Genomic DNA, 17,271 nt, shown 5'->3' with positions numbered 1-17,271 from the left:
CAAAGCTGTAACAAAACAGTTCTTGTGTTTCCTGCAGGCACACAAAATTGTAGTTTACATTGTTTAAAGATTACATAGGACAAGTAAGCCTACAGAAGCCAACTGAATTCCTCTGGATTTGCAGCAGTACTGTGGAGGCTGAGTGCAGCCTCTTCTTAAGAACTGCAGCGCTCGATGTACAGAACGATGGGAAATGTGCTTTGCTGAGTTTCACAGGTAAGAAAACCAAAGCACAAGTATGCTGAACAACTTGCCCCAAAATCACCTGATTGCTTTTAAAATAGATGAGTGCTCTTCAGAGGTGAGGAATAGAAGGGATGTGTGGTAAGATTTTAGAGTTATGCTTTCAATCTGGTGGTGGATAGTGACAGGACAAGGGAGAATGGTCTTAAACTGAGACAGGGGAGATTTAAATTAGATATTGGGAGGAAGTTTTTCACTCAGAGGGTGGTGATGCACTGGAACAGGTTGCCCAAGGAGGCTGTGGATGCCCCATCCCTGGAGGCATTCAAGGCCAGGCTGGATGAGGCTCTGGGCAGCCTGGTCTGGTGGTTGACAACCCTGCACATAGCAGGGGGTTGGAACTGGATGATCATTGTGGTCTTTTTCAACCCAGGCCATTCTATGATTCATTCAAGACAATGTGTTACTTTTCAGCTCCTTCTGTTTTGCTTCACCTGTTTAGGAAGCCAGGTGTGTCTATTTAAGCTTTCTGGAGGAGGGGAACGGTTATATGACTACATGGGACAGCAAGAATGTTGTATTTCAAATGGGTATCTGAAAAAGCTGGGAAGTGGGCACAAGCTCTGTTCTTTCCATTGAAAACACAGTGATTTCCTTTCCTGGATTTTACAAACTGTATCAAGATTTTCAGTGACTGATAATGCACTTCCTGCAAATAGCACCTATCGTATCACTCAGTATTGTCTGGTATTTTCAGTAAGCAATAGCTTTAACTTACTTACATGCTATACATGATGATACCCAAACGTTTCCAGCTGTTTGTGAATAAAGGTTGTGTCTTCATTCTCACATGTGCTAAGTATGCTTGTACTTACTAGTGTTTGTTTCTGTGAGTTGCTCTAGGTCTTATGATCAACAAACCATAACACTTTAACCTGAACAGTGAATAGCCACCAGGCCACTGTAAAATGTTGTGGTGAAGTATTTTCTGTCATCACCAAACTGCTGGAAAGCTTTTGATAAGGCTAACAAGCCTTGAGAGGAGAGGATGCCTATAGAGACACTTCTAAAGCACTAGGTTTGTAGATACAGCGGTGAGTTGTTTTCTAGTGCTCTGAGCCCAATTTCTGCAAGGTGAAAGGAAATTGATAGCACCGACTGCATTCTCTCTCCTGGGCTCTGCTCTGGTAATGTGGTATCAACACACACAGTGACACTGCAGCTTTTGTGCAGCCTGCCCCACAAGTAGGTGCTTCCCAGTGAGTTTTCTAAGAATTGAGATTGAGATGTGTGAAGATAAGGACATGTGACAAATACAGCTTTGCTAGAGAATTTGTTTCTTGCTGTTGCCTGCATCTTTACAATGCCTGCTTTGTAAAGCATCTCCTATCTTTTGTGTCTGTTTGTTGTCTGTGATCCTTGCTTATGGTGATCTCCTTTTCTGCTCTAGCTGTATGGACTAAGGGCTAAAGCATGTCCAGATGTCACTGACTCACAGTGTGTGAAAATGCCTAACTTTGCAGACTCAGGGCTTTAAATGGAAACTTTATGATGTGGTTTGGAGTGCCTCACCAGTAGATATCCAGTCTTAAAACAGTAAAAATAAAAATACTCCATGGTACTGTAATGCAAATAATAACAAGTAACAAAAGTGGATGCCACTTTTTCTTCTTCTCCTTTTGAGGTCATAGTGCTTCAACAAGGGTTTAAGCAAGTTTTGGGTAGTGATTCTTGACAATGTGAAACTGAAGTTGTGAAACCAATTTAAAAATAAAATAAAATAAAATAAAAAAAGTGAAATCACAAGCTGGCCTTGATTCCAACCACGAACTACTGGTGATATGGGTAGAGAAAGCAGCTTTGCAGCTAGCCTGATTGTGACTTTTTAACTCCTGGTCTAAGCCTTTCCATAAACAAGCACACAGAAGTCCATTACGCTATTCTTCAGTTTTGTATTTTTTCCTGTATCTGAAATACAGGCTTATTTAGTTTCCAAGTGACTTTGTTTTGGTTTTTGTTGGTTTACTCTGTTTGTTTCTTAAGTTGTGGAGTTACACAGATGACCTAAGTTTCCACTAGCATAAAGTCACAGGGCTGCAGTAAGTGCAGTGGAATGGTTTGGATCATAGCACTGAATTTTCTGCTTGCTGCTGGTGTCTGTGATCACAAACTAAATGCAGTTGCAAAGCTCCATCTTTCTACAGACCCTACTGAATTAGCAATAGAAGACAGAATATAAGATCAGCAGTTTTATTTTTAATGATGCTTTCATGACTCAGTCCTGCTCTCACTCGCATCAGCTCTGGAGTTTTCTGCCAGCTGTGTTCTGAACAGCATTTCTGCTTGCTTCAGTGGAACAGGCTTGGTGCTGGCTGCCCTTGAATAGCAAAAGTGACTGGGAAGGAGCACTCCCAGCTTTTGAAGTCATTCTTGCTTACAAAATCTCATTAAAAAGAGCCAAACTAACACTTCTGTGGATATTCCACTTTAGAGAGGAGAGGCAGCTCAGCATGTACCAGTTAGTAATAAACTATCAGCATTTTCAAGGGAAGTGTGAAATAGGATACTTGTCCAAAACTCTCGTCAAGAGTTTTGCCAGTGCCATCCCCATGACATCTGCTCACTTCAGACAGTGATGTCGTCATTTCTGCACGTGATGGCCAACAAGGCTAAAGAGCTGATGTGTTACATCACTGGTGACAGAACAACCGTGCGTTCCGGAGTGCTGAAATACGTGTTTGTGGAGAAAAAAATCTGCCAAAATTATCGAGTGATAAGCTCTTCTGGTGGAGAATTACGTGTATTTGCTAAGGTGATCTTTGGAAACTGTGATCAGATTTGACCATGAGTTCTCTTTAATGAAAAGCTTGTGGTGAAACTTGGCACCTCAGTGCTTCAGTAGCTTGCTCTTGCTAAATACCTGAAGCAGATTCTTGCTTTGTTCATCTCAGTCTGTCTGGTCTTCTCATTTTATAAGGGTTCCAACATGAAGAACACTTCAGCAAATGCATGCTTGGCTCTTATGGTGGTGATATTTTCCCATCTCAAAGACAGAAGCCTAAATTTAGGGCAGGTTTGGTGGACAAGAAGGAACAAAGATGAAGTGCTGGGGCACCTTGTTGGAACAGAGAACAGTCTTGCTGTTGTGGATGACATGAATCCTGAAGGCTTACAAACAATAAATCAGTTTGGTTAAGTCCTTTTGAGGACTTCCATCTTACAGGAAGGAGGAAATAAAAGAAATATTAAATTTGTAGGTAGAAGGAGAAGGGGGAGAAAAACAGTCTTCATTTGGAATATGTCGAAATCAGATGTTTTAATGACTTCTTGCTTCTCTTCAAATATTTCATTTCTTCATTTGAGACGTTTCTCAGAAAAGACTCTACCCTGCCAACAGTTTCAGTTTTGGCAAATTGGCATTTCCCAGTGGGAGGAAAAACTGGTTGTGATGAAGCACTGCTGGTTTCAATTCCACAAGACCACTCTCAGGAGTACACATAAGCAGAAGAGTGAAGTGTCCCTCAATCATTTGAGTTGAGAATCATGCTTTTTCGAGAGAAGCAGGCAAATAAAAGCTCCCATTAGGAAGAAGTTCAACATAGTTTGATTTACTGGCTGATAATCTAAATTCTGGCTCTATTTTTGTATTGGATTTCTTAAGGCAACTGTTGAGACAAGCTCTCCTACTAACTGGTTTTTACATTCACATAGCTTGTTTTGGCAAGTTAATGGGAGGTATAGACTCTCTGTAAACATACATTAATGCAACAGGCAATTAAGGATGTAGGTAATGCAGTGATTAGACTAGACCTCAGACAGGTCTGAGTGTGCATGTGAATAAAAAAGTTGTGATAAGACTCAACAGGAATATGTTAGTGCTCTTTAAGAATTGAGATGGACAGTTTTATGGAAGGTTTTTGTCTCCTAGGGCTAACTGCATTAATTTCACTTTAATTCTATTTTAGAGGTGTTTTGGTAGAAAGCTTCATTTAGTTTTAGAGGCTTTTGAAGGAAAAAAAAAACAAACACAATATTAACACTGCTATTTAAAAAATAAAAAATGCTAACATTTCACGCCAGATCTGGAATCATGATCTTTGGATGATAATTAGTTTTCTGCCAAAATAAATACGTACAAAGTCATCCAGCACCTGCAAAGCCTCCAGCTATCCACAGAACTGCATTTCCTGACAAAGATGAGTCTTCATCCATCCATTTCCCATCTCAGAAATAGTGCTTCCTCCTCATGATGACACTCACTTTTGGAATAATCAACTTTCCATTCATGTTTTCCAAAATGCTCAACTGCTGTTCTGCTTGAGTTTTGGTACTTGTGGGGAAATGTTAATTACCCAGACATATTATTTGGCTGATCTGTCTTCAGATGTAACCAAAGATCCAGTTAGTTCTAAGTATCAAGAAAGAGCTCATAAGCCTATATTATTTACTTATTTAATTTAAGATAAGGTTTGATCCTGTACTTGTCCTGCGCAGGCAGATTTGTGACCCCAGGGAGCTCATCTGTTGGTTGAGGCAGCAGGACCGGCCTTATTTCTGATGCTACAGGGAAAAAATGATGCCCTCTGGTCTACAAACAGAGCTGATTAAAAAGAGCCCTGTGCTTAGGGAGAAGCAGAGAGTAATGTTGAGCTCATATGTTTACTCAGCCTAATAAAATGCAGTTTTTTCTTAAAATAGTTCTCTAGAATTCACACTGGTGACTAACTACTGCTTACTCAGATGTGTGGATGAGGTTTTCTTCATTTGTTGGTTTGCATGGGGACTCCCGTGGATAGATTACTGATATACAGGGCCTGTGCAGTTAAAATGGCACTTCTCCTATTAATTCCACGTGGAAAGTTACAAGAGAAATTCCCAAGTCTAAGGATGGAGCTGTGCGCTGCCTTTACCATTCAGTTCACATTTAATTTGAGAGAATTTCATCTTTGAAAGCACACTTCATGAAAGAGAGCTGTGAGTGCCGAGGTATGCATTACATTTCCTGCAGCACTCAGCAATTCTGCTGTGTTTTCAGCACTTTAACACTGAAACAATATTTTGTTACGAAGGTTAAAAATCCCCAATGTGAAATTTACAGTGGGAAAGTAATAGGAAAAGAGAGATGGCAAGATGACTGTCGGGCCCTTTGAGTGAACTGGATCACAGGACTTTTAGATTCAAGGGTAAGTGGGGACGTTATTCTATCTTGGAATACAAAAACACTGTTTTTATGTGAGGAAAAAGAAAGCTTGCTGGCAAAACGTGTCTGCCACACTTGAAGGTAGTTCTTTACATTGCTAAATGTATGCATTTTCACGCTTTGTGAACGTGAAGCTAGGCAAGTAAAAATGGTCAAGGAAAGGCAGGCTTATTTCTGGAGCACACATTACATGCAGCTGTTTGTACCCTCCCAGCTAAGACAGTACTTCTTTAATTGGAAGGAAAAACGTCATGACACAGCTAACTGACTCTGCTCCTGAAGTCTGTGCCAAAGCAGTCAGGGTGGTGCTACTTGTGGGGCTGCGTTTCCACTTTCTCATGGATCCATCCAGAGTGACTCTGATTTAAATAAAGACCATTGGGAAAGAAGGCCTATTCCCTCAGCCTGTGCTTTACTCAAACCTCCTGCTGAAGGCACTGAACTCTTGAAAAAGGTGGAGAACACAGGATGGTGGGGTGTGAAAGGGTCTGCCAAGGGTGTGTTTACACGTGGAAGTAGGCCAGGGATGTTCATGTGTGAATATGAGCTCCTTCCCTCGTCTGCTTCATCCACCTTTAAAAGGCGGATAAATCCAAGTGTTTCCTGAACTGTAGAGCTCTGCTTTAAAACAAACAAACAAAAAAGCTGGAGAGTTCCAAGTTGGCATTTGTCCCCATTTAGCTGAGTTACTCGGGTCCTTGTGAGAGCTGCACGTCAGGGCTGATATCTGCTGCAGAGCTGTCTCTTCCCCACTTGAGCAGCTGTGGTGCGTCAGCCTCGTATTCTGTTTTATGCTGATTCCTGAAAGCTATTGGTTCCTACAGAAAACTTTCAGAATTTGTTGAAATGGCTTTCCGACGTGCAAAAAATTTCCCTGAAACTTTTTGCAAAACTGTTTTCAGGATGGCTGGGGCAGCAGAGCGAATCACTTAGGGAAACACTATGAAAAGAAAAACCCTGAGTTATGCTGGTGATGTCCTTTAATCATTAATTCTTGAGAGGACCTTAAACTAGGGAAAACTGTGTGTAATTGCAGATGCTAAAGACACTTGGTGCTTTGATAGCACCTTTCTCAAAAGATTTTCTGTACAGAATGAGTTCCCTTATAATTATAGCCACGTGTTTTGTAGATGAGATCACTGAGGTGCAGAGACTCCACTCCAGACTATGTAGAACTCTGTGGCAAGGATAAAACCCAGGTTTCCTGAATAGCAGGTGTGTCTGAAGGTTCCTTCTCTTTGCTTGTTGCGGTGAAAAGTGAGTAAGGCTGAGGGTTGAGCACAGATGGGAGAAATAAACTGCAAGATGCAGCTTTTTTATCTTTCAGCTCCCCAAATGCTCTTCACGCTTAAGGGTGTAACTGTTTTGTGACGGAACTTGCAGCAGAAGCTTGCAGCTAAACAAGGCTAATTTTAAGTCATCCTTCCTTATCTCTGTCATTTGTAGAGTAAGTTTTAGAAGGTGGCATTTTTATTTGATAGAAGAAGCTGTTAAGAGCTCTGTTGTTATCAACTTGCCTGGCCAGAATCAATTCATCATCGTAATCACCTGCCTCAGGACTCCTTTTTGGTTTGCTTTGTCTTTCTGGTTAACTAGATGTGTTACCTCAGCGCAGCTTTATAACATGCTTGCTGTTGATTTACTGTTACCTGAGGCTAGACAATTACTGCCTGACAGCAGTTCCTGAGCTTTGCCTGTAAAAAACCTGTATGGCAGCCAAACCACACATTTGCACACACACACACACAAAAAAACCCAACAACAGAAAAAAAACAACAGGAAAATGTGCACAGTAATGCATAGGATAGAAACTGGTGCTGGCCCTGCTTAGGGTGGTGTTTAGGACACAGTCTTATTGAGCTACAGTTGTGAGAAAGGAGAAGCCTTACACATGCAGTGAGTGTAAAGTAAAAGCCTTTCAACTTCTATAGCCCTGCCAAGACACACAGCTTGCTGACCAGCTGTTTCTGCTAATGGAAGAAAGCAGAGTGGCTCAATTACGCCGTGTGGGCATGTGTCACAAGTCTGAGGAAAAACTATTAATCCCTTTGGAAGTCCAAACAAAGTTTCCTTGAATCAAACGTTCAAGATTTCCCCTTTTCCTCAATACTAAGGAGTGTTCTTACAGATTCCTACAGGAGGAGGATCGGGGGAACAGGCTGTTACCTTGGACATAGGAGGCAAGTGCTAAAATGCTTCTCCTTGGTTAGATTTGCTTTCACAAAGGCATTAGCAGGAAGTTGCAGCAGCTGCTTTTGGTGAGCACAGCTGTAAACACAGCTTTGCAAGTTTAGGATGATAAAGAATGGAGTATTTTCTTCTTCACTTTTTGCTTCGCTCTTCTGTTACTAATAAACCTACAGTTCTTTCTTGTTTATCATCATTTCAGTTCCAATGGGCTCTTTTTAGTCTAAACCAGAGAATTCCAAGGGACTAGACAGATGTCTGCCTCTAATCAAAGCAGGACGCTGGAATGAGGTTTGCCATCCAACAAGCCTGCCACTACATACTGAGCACTGAGGCTTGGGGCTCATACACCAAATTAATTGACTCAGGATCAAAGCAATCCCATCCTGAGTAACAAACGTTAGCCTGCACTAAGCATGTTGATAGCTGCTCTGCTCAGGGTAAACTGCTTTATAAATATGCATTTAGTTTATTCTAGAGTGGTCAATTCACTCGCTTTTCTGTAGCACGCTTCTCATAGCTTGCAAAGAATTGAGTGAAACAAGTTGTAAGCCAAATAATTGGTCTTATTTTTCTACAGATAGTGACTTCAGGAAAATGCATATTCAGATTGCCTGAAAAGTTTCTAGGCATAAACTTAGAGAGAACAAGTGCATTAGCACCTCTGATTTTTCATTTCCACTAGAAGTCTGCATCACTGACATCTGTTTCAGTTCTGTGTATCTAGAGTTTTAGCATGCTCCACGTTGCACCCACGCTTATGCAGAATGTTGTAATAATTTTGGTGGAGCTAGAGAAACAGAGGGAACGTGAAGAGATTTTTGTATGCAGAGCGCACACAAACACATCCATTACACCATGTATGTGACCATGCCAGTGGTCACTTATACAGGGGTCATTTATATTTTCTAAAAGGAAAGTAGCTGGTCAGTACATAGCACTGCACGTGAGCTAGCATCCTGGGCTTCCCATCATACTCTGCACAGCTCTGCAGTATGGTGCACCTAGTGTGGCCTGAGATAGCTAGCTGAGGTGTCTCTGCACAGGACTGTGCTACTATATGCACACCAACACTAAAATGTGAACTCTCCTTTGAGTCAGCTGACTGTTTGCTGGCTGTCTGGTGACTGCTTTGGTGGGTGTCTAAATGCTAACGTGGATAGATAAACCACACTGCCCTGAGAAAGGTTTAACTGTATCTAGCCTACAGGGAAAGGGGAGAGATGTGGGTTTTCTTGGGTAACAATTGCTCCAACAAAAACGCCGCTTGCAGAAAGTGCAGTTTGCTCATCTTATTCTCCTGCATGTCCTACACAGCATAACTGTAGAAAAGCTGAGCAAACAAAACTCTCCTCTAACTTGATTTGGAATGATTTCACAGATTTTTTGCTCTTGCACAGGAGAAGGAAAACAGTCCATTTATTTTTATCAACGAAAATGAAATTATAACAAGGAAATAAAAGCATTAGAAGAACTCTTCCAACTGCCTGATAGACTGAGTTTAGGGGCTAAAAACAAACACAACAACCCAAAACAGACTGTCTTGCCAATATCAATCAGGAGTTGAAAATCTGAACTAGTCAACAAGTTGCTGACAGAGACATCCTCAGCTCATCTAACCTTAAACTCTGTAGGTAAAGAAGATGCTAATTGCCAGAGCTGCTTAGGTGGGAATGGAGGGACAGTAGGGCAACTTCTTTTTGGGTGGAAAGAGACTGGAAGGTTCCTCATACAGACACACCTTATCTAACACTTTCAGCCACCAACGCCCTGTTGCCACCTATGTAGGTGGTACTGTGTAACAGTTTGCCTGCAAAGGTAAAATGACGTAAATACAGGAGATGAGGAGAGAGTGAGATGGATAACAAGCACAAGGAAGGGGCTCAAGTACTGGAAGGTCTTTCCTATGCTCACTGAGCTTTCTGCTGTTCCAGCTACTGCGTAGCTGCTGCAGCTCCCACTTTTAGTCGAGAAATCTGCATAGATTTAGCTATAGATAAGCATCAGATTCATTTCTATAAACTTCAGGCTCATTACTAAAACATCTCTTGTTCACATCCTCATGCTCCTTCACTCTTCCAAGTATCTCGTCTCAGCAATCGTTGCTCTATCTTTGAAGTTTAGGTCCACTGGGACTTCTCCAGCAAGACAGTACATCATATTTAATTAAATAAAAATTACTGGGGCAGATGATGTTACTGTTCATTAACTTGTGGGAGAGTTAGTCTCATTGCAGCAGCTCTCTTTGAGTAGATGCAAGAGTGCCTTATGCCAGATGTGCTTCAGGCTTCTCAGAGAGCCTGTGAGGACATAGGATAACACACTTTCCTCACCTTCAGCAGCTGCATGCTTTACTGAGTTATGAAACAAGCAAGCCATTAAGAGCCAGGCCTTTTCCTCCCATAGCAGTAAAGTTACAAGCAGGGAGTGGGTAAGTAGTTCAATTTATTTATTTATCCTTCCTGTGTCTTAAGTCTGTAGCCTAATCACTGTACATTAACTACATCACTGGCAATCAGCACAAGCAACGCGCTTTGGAGCTATGACATGAAAGTAAATGCACTCACCTTGTTAGTCAGAGGTGGACCGTCAAGGCATCTCTGCGTGGAAGGTGGCACTTGGTAGATATCTTGCCCTGCTACACCGTGACCAGTGGGTATTTGGTAAATTCCCTGATTCATATGGGAGGGAGGCACCTGGTAGACAGGGTCCCGTGCTGAGGCATGTGAGCTTGGCACTTGATAGATCTTTTGTTGGTTGAAGGATTGATGTGTCAGTCCTGAATTGGACATATCTTGGCTGGAAGGACTGTCCTGTACCACTGGACCTATCAAAAGCTTCACGCGGTTGCCTGGAACAATGCCTTGCCGGCCATGGAGGGAGCACAGCCACCATCCTTCGAGGCCTTCAGTGTTCTGCTCTATCACGGTCAAAATGTCTCCCTTGCGGAAGGCCAACTCTTCTGCACATTCGGGGACATTATCGTAGAGAGCTCTTGCCATAAGATTCTGTGGAAAAAGAAGGAGGAGAAAAACAAATGAACAAACGTACCAGACACTCTCCAAAACTTTAAGCACGTTTTAGGTAGAGAGAAAAAAAGAACTGAATTTGACAAAGAAGCGTGCAGGAAACCAAAATAACAAGGAAAATGATGCAACCTAACACAGGATTCCTCCTTCCAAAGTTGGAGAAGTGAGATGCTGATGTATTAGCAACTCTGCCAATTACAAGTCCAGTAATACAACATCCAGTGGAAGCTCTTCAAATGGTTTCTTTCTTGATCTTGTCCTTTTCAGCAGAGCACTGCTCTCAGCTCTGAGTGGTTTTCTTGTTACTTGGGGCTTGCAGCCTCATTTCCCTCCATGGATTTCCCTATTAACGTGTATGATCCATGTATTGCTACAGCTAGCTAGTTGATATTTTAAGTCAAACTTGAGCGAGACTCCAGCTGATATAAACTGTGGATCACATGGTGAGGGGAAAAAACAGCCTAAAATACAGTAGAATCTACATCAACTTGTGGTTTGTGAGGTTCAGATGTCTTACTGAGAAGTGCCATGTCTTCTCATGGATTGAACTAGCTCCTTTCCTCTCTTGCTGCAGGCCTCTATGGTGTTTCAGTTCCAAATTATTAGCCAAGCTTAGGTATTCAGTGGAAAGTAGGCAGGCAGTACATGCTGACATTCTTGGATTCCTCACAAAGGCTGCGAACATTTCATTTCTTGGCTCTGGTGATGTTTCCAAATGTCTTGGCAGGAACTGTTCTATGCCTGCCTGCTTTTTGGTGAAGGCAGTCAGGAGAGACAGTTGTAAACTAATTGTAAGCACCTGAAAAAACACAGGGAGCCCCATATCTGGAGCGTTCCAGCAAAAGTATTTGGATGCAAGACACAAATCGAAATGGTGCTAATCCACTGTAAGATAGGATATGCAGCTGTCCTGAAAGTTTATCTATCGTAGGGACAGTGGCAAGTACAGGTCAGTGTTTTATCTATCATATTTATCCTCCCTCTTGGACACAACACTTTTATTTTCTTCTCCACTTGCTACATCTTTTCCTGCTGTTGAACAATAGTTTAATGATTCCCCATCATTTCTGTGTTTCATCCATTTGATGTTGCTCAGTTCAGTGTTTCTTAAGTGTAGCACACAGTTAAGCATACAACCAGGAGGTTGCACGATGGGGTGATTGGTGGGTGAAGAAAGGGAAGCTTGAGTATCACAAAAAAGGTAGATGAGTATGTTTTTCTCAAGACATGTGGTATTGAAACAGGGTGCATGAGATCAGTTTTTTCTTCTCTGACTGGGAGATCAGCTTTCAAACATATGAGAAACACTGGCTTTGCCTTTCATCAGCATCATTAAGGAGGTCAGTACAAATTAAGCTCTGGCTTGGACTCTGGCAGGACTGCCGTTCTGAGCTCAGCACTAAGAGCCACAATTCTGAGCGAAGTCTGCTCTGCTCATCAATCAACAACACTGAGAAATACGCGTAGAGAAAAAGCACAAAGCAATTTTGCCCATGCCTTGGCAGAACTGTAAAACTCTTCCTTAGCATGGTTAAAAACAGTCGTCTCGCTCTTGCTCTCTTGCTGGGCTGAATGTGCTGCTCAGCTGAGCTTTTCAACAAGGAAAAGCTCCTGTCTAGTCTGGATATTCAAGTTAATCTCTCATCTTCCTACATTTCTTTTGAATGCATCTTTCACACAAGAAATCTACTAAGATGACTGGCCGTGTAACTGACCACTTACACAGGGCTTTTACAGAGAATGGTGTTTAAAGGAGGATGAAAGACACAGCGGGTCCACAAAATGAGCAGGCTGAACTTACGATAAATGCTTGTTCTCCTATACTTTGTTGGTTTAGGGTATTTAAAAAGCCCGATTAGCTTCTACATCACAGCAGTTCTCAGAACAAAGAATGGAATAGTGGTACAATTAGAGCAGATGGAAGTTCCCATGTGAATTTTTTTTTCCAGTTGCTCATTATCTCTGTCCCAGTGACCTTCTGACCACTTGGCATACAGCATGTTAATACTTTCTGGATGCGTTTCAAGAACTTTGCTGCAAATAGCTTCAGATGCTTGTTGTCAAAATTAACTTGGGCACCAGCATGTGAATTATACTAACTGGTTGCTGTTTGTTTCACAGCAATTTTCCCAAAGCCTTTTGAATGGCTCATGGTCATGTCACCAGCATCAGTCACTGATGGAGCAGTAAAGTAGGCTAAATATTTCTCCATGTAAGCATTGGGACCAAAAACAACACTGCTGCTTCCTTGCCAATTACATAGTGCTCGTGCTAAGCAAACCTCCTGTGCTGAGTACTTCCCTGACTCCATTCTTCCTTCACACGGTTTCTCAATACGAGCTGCAGAAACAGTGTCACAAATGTTCTCATTAGTCAGCATAGTTGGCCTTCAGGAATAAGAAAGCAACACAAAACAGTCACCACAGAAGGTCATCAGGAAAGCTTCTGAAAACCACAAAGCTAACGTTAACCTGCTGTGGCAATCGAGCTGGTGGTCTCTGCTCCTCTATATGCAGAAAGAAGTTTCAATCAAAGACTCTCCTCAACACTTGCAGGCTTTATCTGCCCACTGATTTGACAGGCTTGATTAACTTTGGGATACTGCAGGCATCTGGTCACATCTCACTGCATACCGTTTGGCTCAGACACTACAGAAGGTGTCTTAGTTTCAGCTGGAACTTAATTGTTTCCTTCGAAGTGTCTGCTATGATGCTACAATTTTGGTTCTGGGAGAAAAATAATGTTGATAGCACAGTGATGTTTATAGTTTCTGCAAAGCAGTGCTGTACAGAGCCAAGGCCATTCTCAGCAAATGGCCCGCGAAGCTGAAAGGTTGAAGGTTAGGACAGCTGACTTAAACTGGCCAAAGAGATAATCCATGCCATCTGACATTATGCAAAAGGAGTTCTGAAGGGGGTGGGAGCTCATCTTCTCTCTTCTACTGCTAGGGGAGTTAGCTGGGCACTGGTCAGGGGGTGGTAACCAATTGCTTGTGCATCACTTGTTATATACATTCATCTATATATGTACACACACACATATATAGTCATGTCTATTATGCTTTTCCCTTTCTCTGTCTTACTGAATAGTTACAAATATCTGGAATTATCCGGACTTGCCCTTAGAGGCCTGGTTCTATTGCTCATTTATCTGTGAAGCACCAAATAAGCACTAACACATAAGATGACAACGCAAAGGCACAGCAGAGATCCTTTTGCATGACCAGCCATTTCCTAAAGAAATTGGCAACCAAGAAAGGGCTGATGAGAATCCTGTCCTGGAGCTTGTTTACGCAAATGGAAAATTGCACAAAAATCCCTTTATATTTCCAATATAAAAAGAAAAAGAAAAAAAAAGAAAAAAAGGAGGATGTCAGATACAGAGCTACAGATTCAAGTTCTGTAATTTCAAGGGTGAAATGATCTGATCCTAGATAAGGATAACCTAGGCTGTGCCACAGAAATCAGCCAAGCTTCATAAAATGAACTGAAGAGCTGTGACAGCCTTCTTCTAGGAAGATGAAGGATAGTCCATCCCTTGGTCCATCTAAATAAATGCTATGTGCAGTTGTGCTCTCTTTGAAAACTGAAAGCACCTGTGGTCTAAATACAGTTTTGTTCCCCTGAGCCTTGTGTCACAGAAGCCACACTTCAGTTAATGACAGCTTTGACTTTCGTTGACTGGAAAGATTCAGTTTGACTTTTGAATCCTCGTGTCTTGTTAGTAATGCTGCAATGTTTGAAAGCCTAAGCCAAGGTCAAGCTCCCTCTGTGTTAACATTCTGTACAGACAAAACGGACAGATTTTTTAAAATTCTATCTCTAGGTCCATTAGTTGGACCAAAAACCAATATAAGCCTATAGATCTGTTAGATGAGCCCTGGAAAGGATCCTCTCTCCCAAACTTGCAGGAATCAATGGCTAACATGCCCACAGCTGAATAAAAACACATGAAAATACCCTGAAGAATACGATCTGCTTTGGCTAGCCTTTCCTGCAGCCAAGGGGACTGACAGAACTCTGTTCTTTGCGGTCTGAAGGATGAAAAAGCTGCTTGTTAATGAGGCTGAGCAGCAGAAGAGGGAACGGCTAAAGAGAGCGGTGGAAACATCTACACTTTCTCTTAGAGTAAACACAGCCAGTGACGTGGGTAACAAGAACGTGTGAGGTGCACGCAGCCGTGGAAGTAAACATGGGAATAATAAATGACACGCCATGAGATTAAACACAATGGTCTCCTTAAGCCTGAGGGCTGCGGTGCCAAGCTCCTCACACAGGGCTGCCTCAGCCAGCACTGCCATCAATGAGCACTCATTCATGGGAGAGGTTCAACCGACCGTGAGCTCAAAGAAGTTCAGTCGCTTCCCTCTGAGGTGCAATCTGAGGACGTTCCATACAGGGTTGTGTGTTCTGACTTCTACTCTGATGGTTGGTGTTTTTTTTTTTCCTTTTCTTTAAGTATTGCTTCTTAGCAAATGCTTCCAAATGGAGTCTCTTTTACGTTAGGATAGCTTAGGAAAAGGAAGGAAGAGAACAACAAAAGAAGGAAAGCTGGGAGAGACGCCCTGAAGGAGCGGCTACGCACAAACCAGTGTCTTTGTCTTGGTTGAATCAGTCTGAATTCACCGTCACAGAGTATTTTTGTACAGATTCTCATCTCCTTTTGGTTTTCGTTATCCCTTGCTTCTGCTTTAAGTTTCTTTAAAGTGAATCATAGCTATTAAAGCATTTATATACCCTTCTATGGTTGCAGGCCTAACAGTAATGATCTGCCCTTGAGAATGAATGCTCTAAACATCCAATAAAGACTTACATTCTGAGAGAAACCACTTGACTACGAGCAGTACTGGTGGAAGAGAGTGAAGTTCATGCTCTATCGCACCTTCACATAGAAGAGCTTCACTGCAAGAGCCACTGGGCAGCTTAACATTGGTGCTTTTAAGCTCCTGTCTCCCTTCCTACTTCTTGTCTCTGCCCCCAAAATAAAGAATCTGCTGTTCTATGGTAGCAAGGAAAGAACCTGTTGATGCATGGTAGGTTACAGGTCTAGGTGCAGTAAGCAACTTTTCACAATGGCTATTTAATACAAGTTGAGGTAGGGCAGAATAAGCCACTCTGCCTTGGAAAATGTCTTTTGCTGGTCTCCTCGAATGGGGAACAAGGCAGAGACAACAGCATTTACATGGGAAATGGACTGCAAAATGGTCCCTTGCTGCTTGCTGGTAGCAGCCCACAGGCTGGTAACAGCTGATTGCCAGCAGCAAGCTGGCTGCAGGTACTTACGTTTTATCTTAAGTCAATAGTTACACCACCAAGGAAGCAGGAAATGCTACCACAACTTGTACGAAACAGCTTGCTGCAGCACCAGGGTGTTGCTGTTACCACAGTTACAGGCAGGCAAGCGGAAGGGCTTTGAGAACCCCTAGCATCCAGTTCAGACTGTGGCTCTGAACTTCAAGAACTGAGCTTCCTTGGCTCACAGCTAAGGACCAAAGAGGGAGCCTGGTTGCAGATGCTCAGCGTCATAACGTTTCAGACAAATGCCACAGTTGCACTTTTTAGACTCTCTCTTGCTTTTTTCCTCCAAAGAAAACAAGCTTGCTTTTAGGGCAGACACTTTTCTGGTTAAGTGTTACTAGCCAAAATAATTATGAGTCCTGTTGGCTGGAAATTAAGGCAGTTTTCCATGTACAGATTTGGAAGATTGACTTTACAGCTAATGAGAGAGCAAGCTAGGAGGCAACAGCCTGAGCAGAGCCCTAATAAGGACTGTTCTTCCACCCTGAATATACTCGTGGTCTGGTCCTGTGCATTTCTGGAACAGAGGCTGCCAGTCATGCTAGAGTATGCCAAGCTGTCTGGAAGTTGTGATGTGGAAAATCTTGGGTCTGCAGAAGGGAAAGGCAAGTGTCTTATTTCAGAGATCCACTGAGCTGTCCCAGCTCCTCTGTCTGGCCTGAGTGGCCTGAACTGCAGAGTTTGCTCCCGGCTGCTTTTGGTAGTGCGATCAGTTATGCAGTAATGCTAAAAAGTGGGAATGTCCCCTCCTTAATAGTTCACAGTGGGTAAACCAAAGAGGGTTTGATACCTGTCAGACGCTGGCTATACACAGTCAGTTTATGCAGGCACAGTACTCCAGCCAGGAGGGGTAGCAGGCAGCTAGGTCTCGGACACTTCATGCTGCCCCTCAAAACGCTGAGGTAGTCCATCAGTTTTTCCAAGATAGGGATTCAAATGTTAAGTAAATACATGAGAGACCTAGAGCTCGCAGCTCCAAGGACATTTTTGTTTCACCATAGCTATTCCATTTTAAGCAAATTGGAGACATTGGTGTGCGCAGGTTTTTGCAGGCAGTCAGCAAAGTACTTTGCAAAACTTTGCTTCTCTGGGCAACTCATTCTAGTGCCTCATCACCTTCTGAATGAAGAGTTTCTTCGTAACATCTAACCTAAATCTCCTCCCTTTTTGTTTAAAACTATTCTCCCTCTTGTCCTATCACTATCAGACAACATAAGAAGCCTCCCCCCCTCCTGATTATAAGTTCTCCTCAAGTTTTAGAAGGCCTCAATGAGGTTTTCCCAGAGACTTCTCTACTCCAAGCTGAACAAGCCCAGTTCCCTCAACCTTTTTTTTTTTTTTTTTTTTTTTTTAAACAGGAGAGGTGCTCCAGCCC

At 42.5% G+C, this 17,271-nt stretch overlaps 2 protein-coding genes across 2 annotated transcripts in view; one reads left to right on the top strand and one right to left on the bottom strand.

Moving 5' to 3' along the window:
* Window positions 1-17,271, top strand: part of LOC100551407 (uncharacterized) — a 135,557-nt gene that overhangs the window by 17,005 nt on the left and 101,281 nt on the right. The window lies entirely within an intron of this gene.
* The window catches only part of NEDD9 (neural precursor cell expressed, developmentally down-regulated 9), a 35,978-nt gene that overhangs the window by 11,208 nt on the left and 7,499 nt on the right, over window positions 1-17,271 (bottom strand). The window contains exon 2 of the mRNA XM_003204746.5: window positions 10,138-10,578. Within this exon, the coding sequence (XP_003204794.1) occupies window positions 10,138-10,578 (441 nt within the window). The remainder of the gene's footprint in view (window positions 1-10,137; window positions 10,579-17,271) is intronic.

Source organism: Meleagris gallopavo, chromosome 3 (genome assembly GCF_905368555.1).
Source record: "Meleagris gallopavo chromosome 3, MGAL_WU_HG_1.1, whole genome shotgun sequence".
In the NCBI taxonomy this organism is placed as follows: Eukaryota; Metazoa; Chordata; class Aves; order Galliformes; family Phasianidae; genus Meleagris; species Meleagris gallopavo.
Note: the sequence above shows the minus strand (reverse complement) of the source record. Positions and strands in the feature narration are given on the sequence as shown.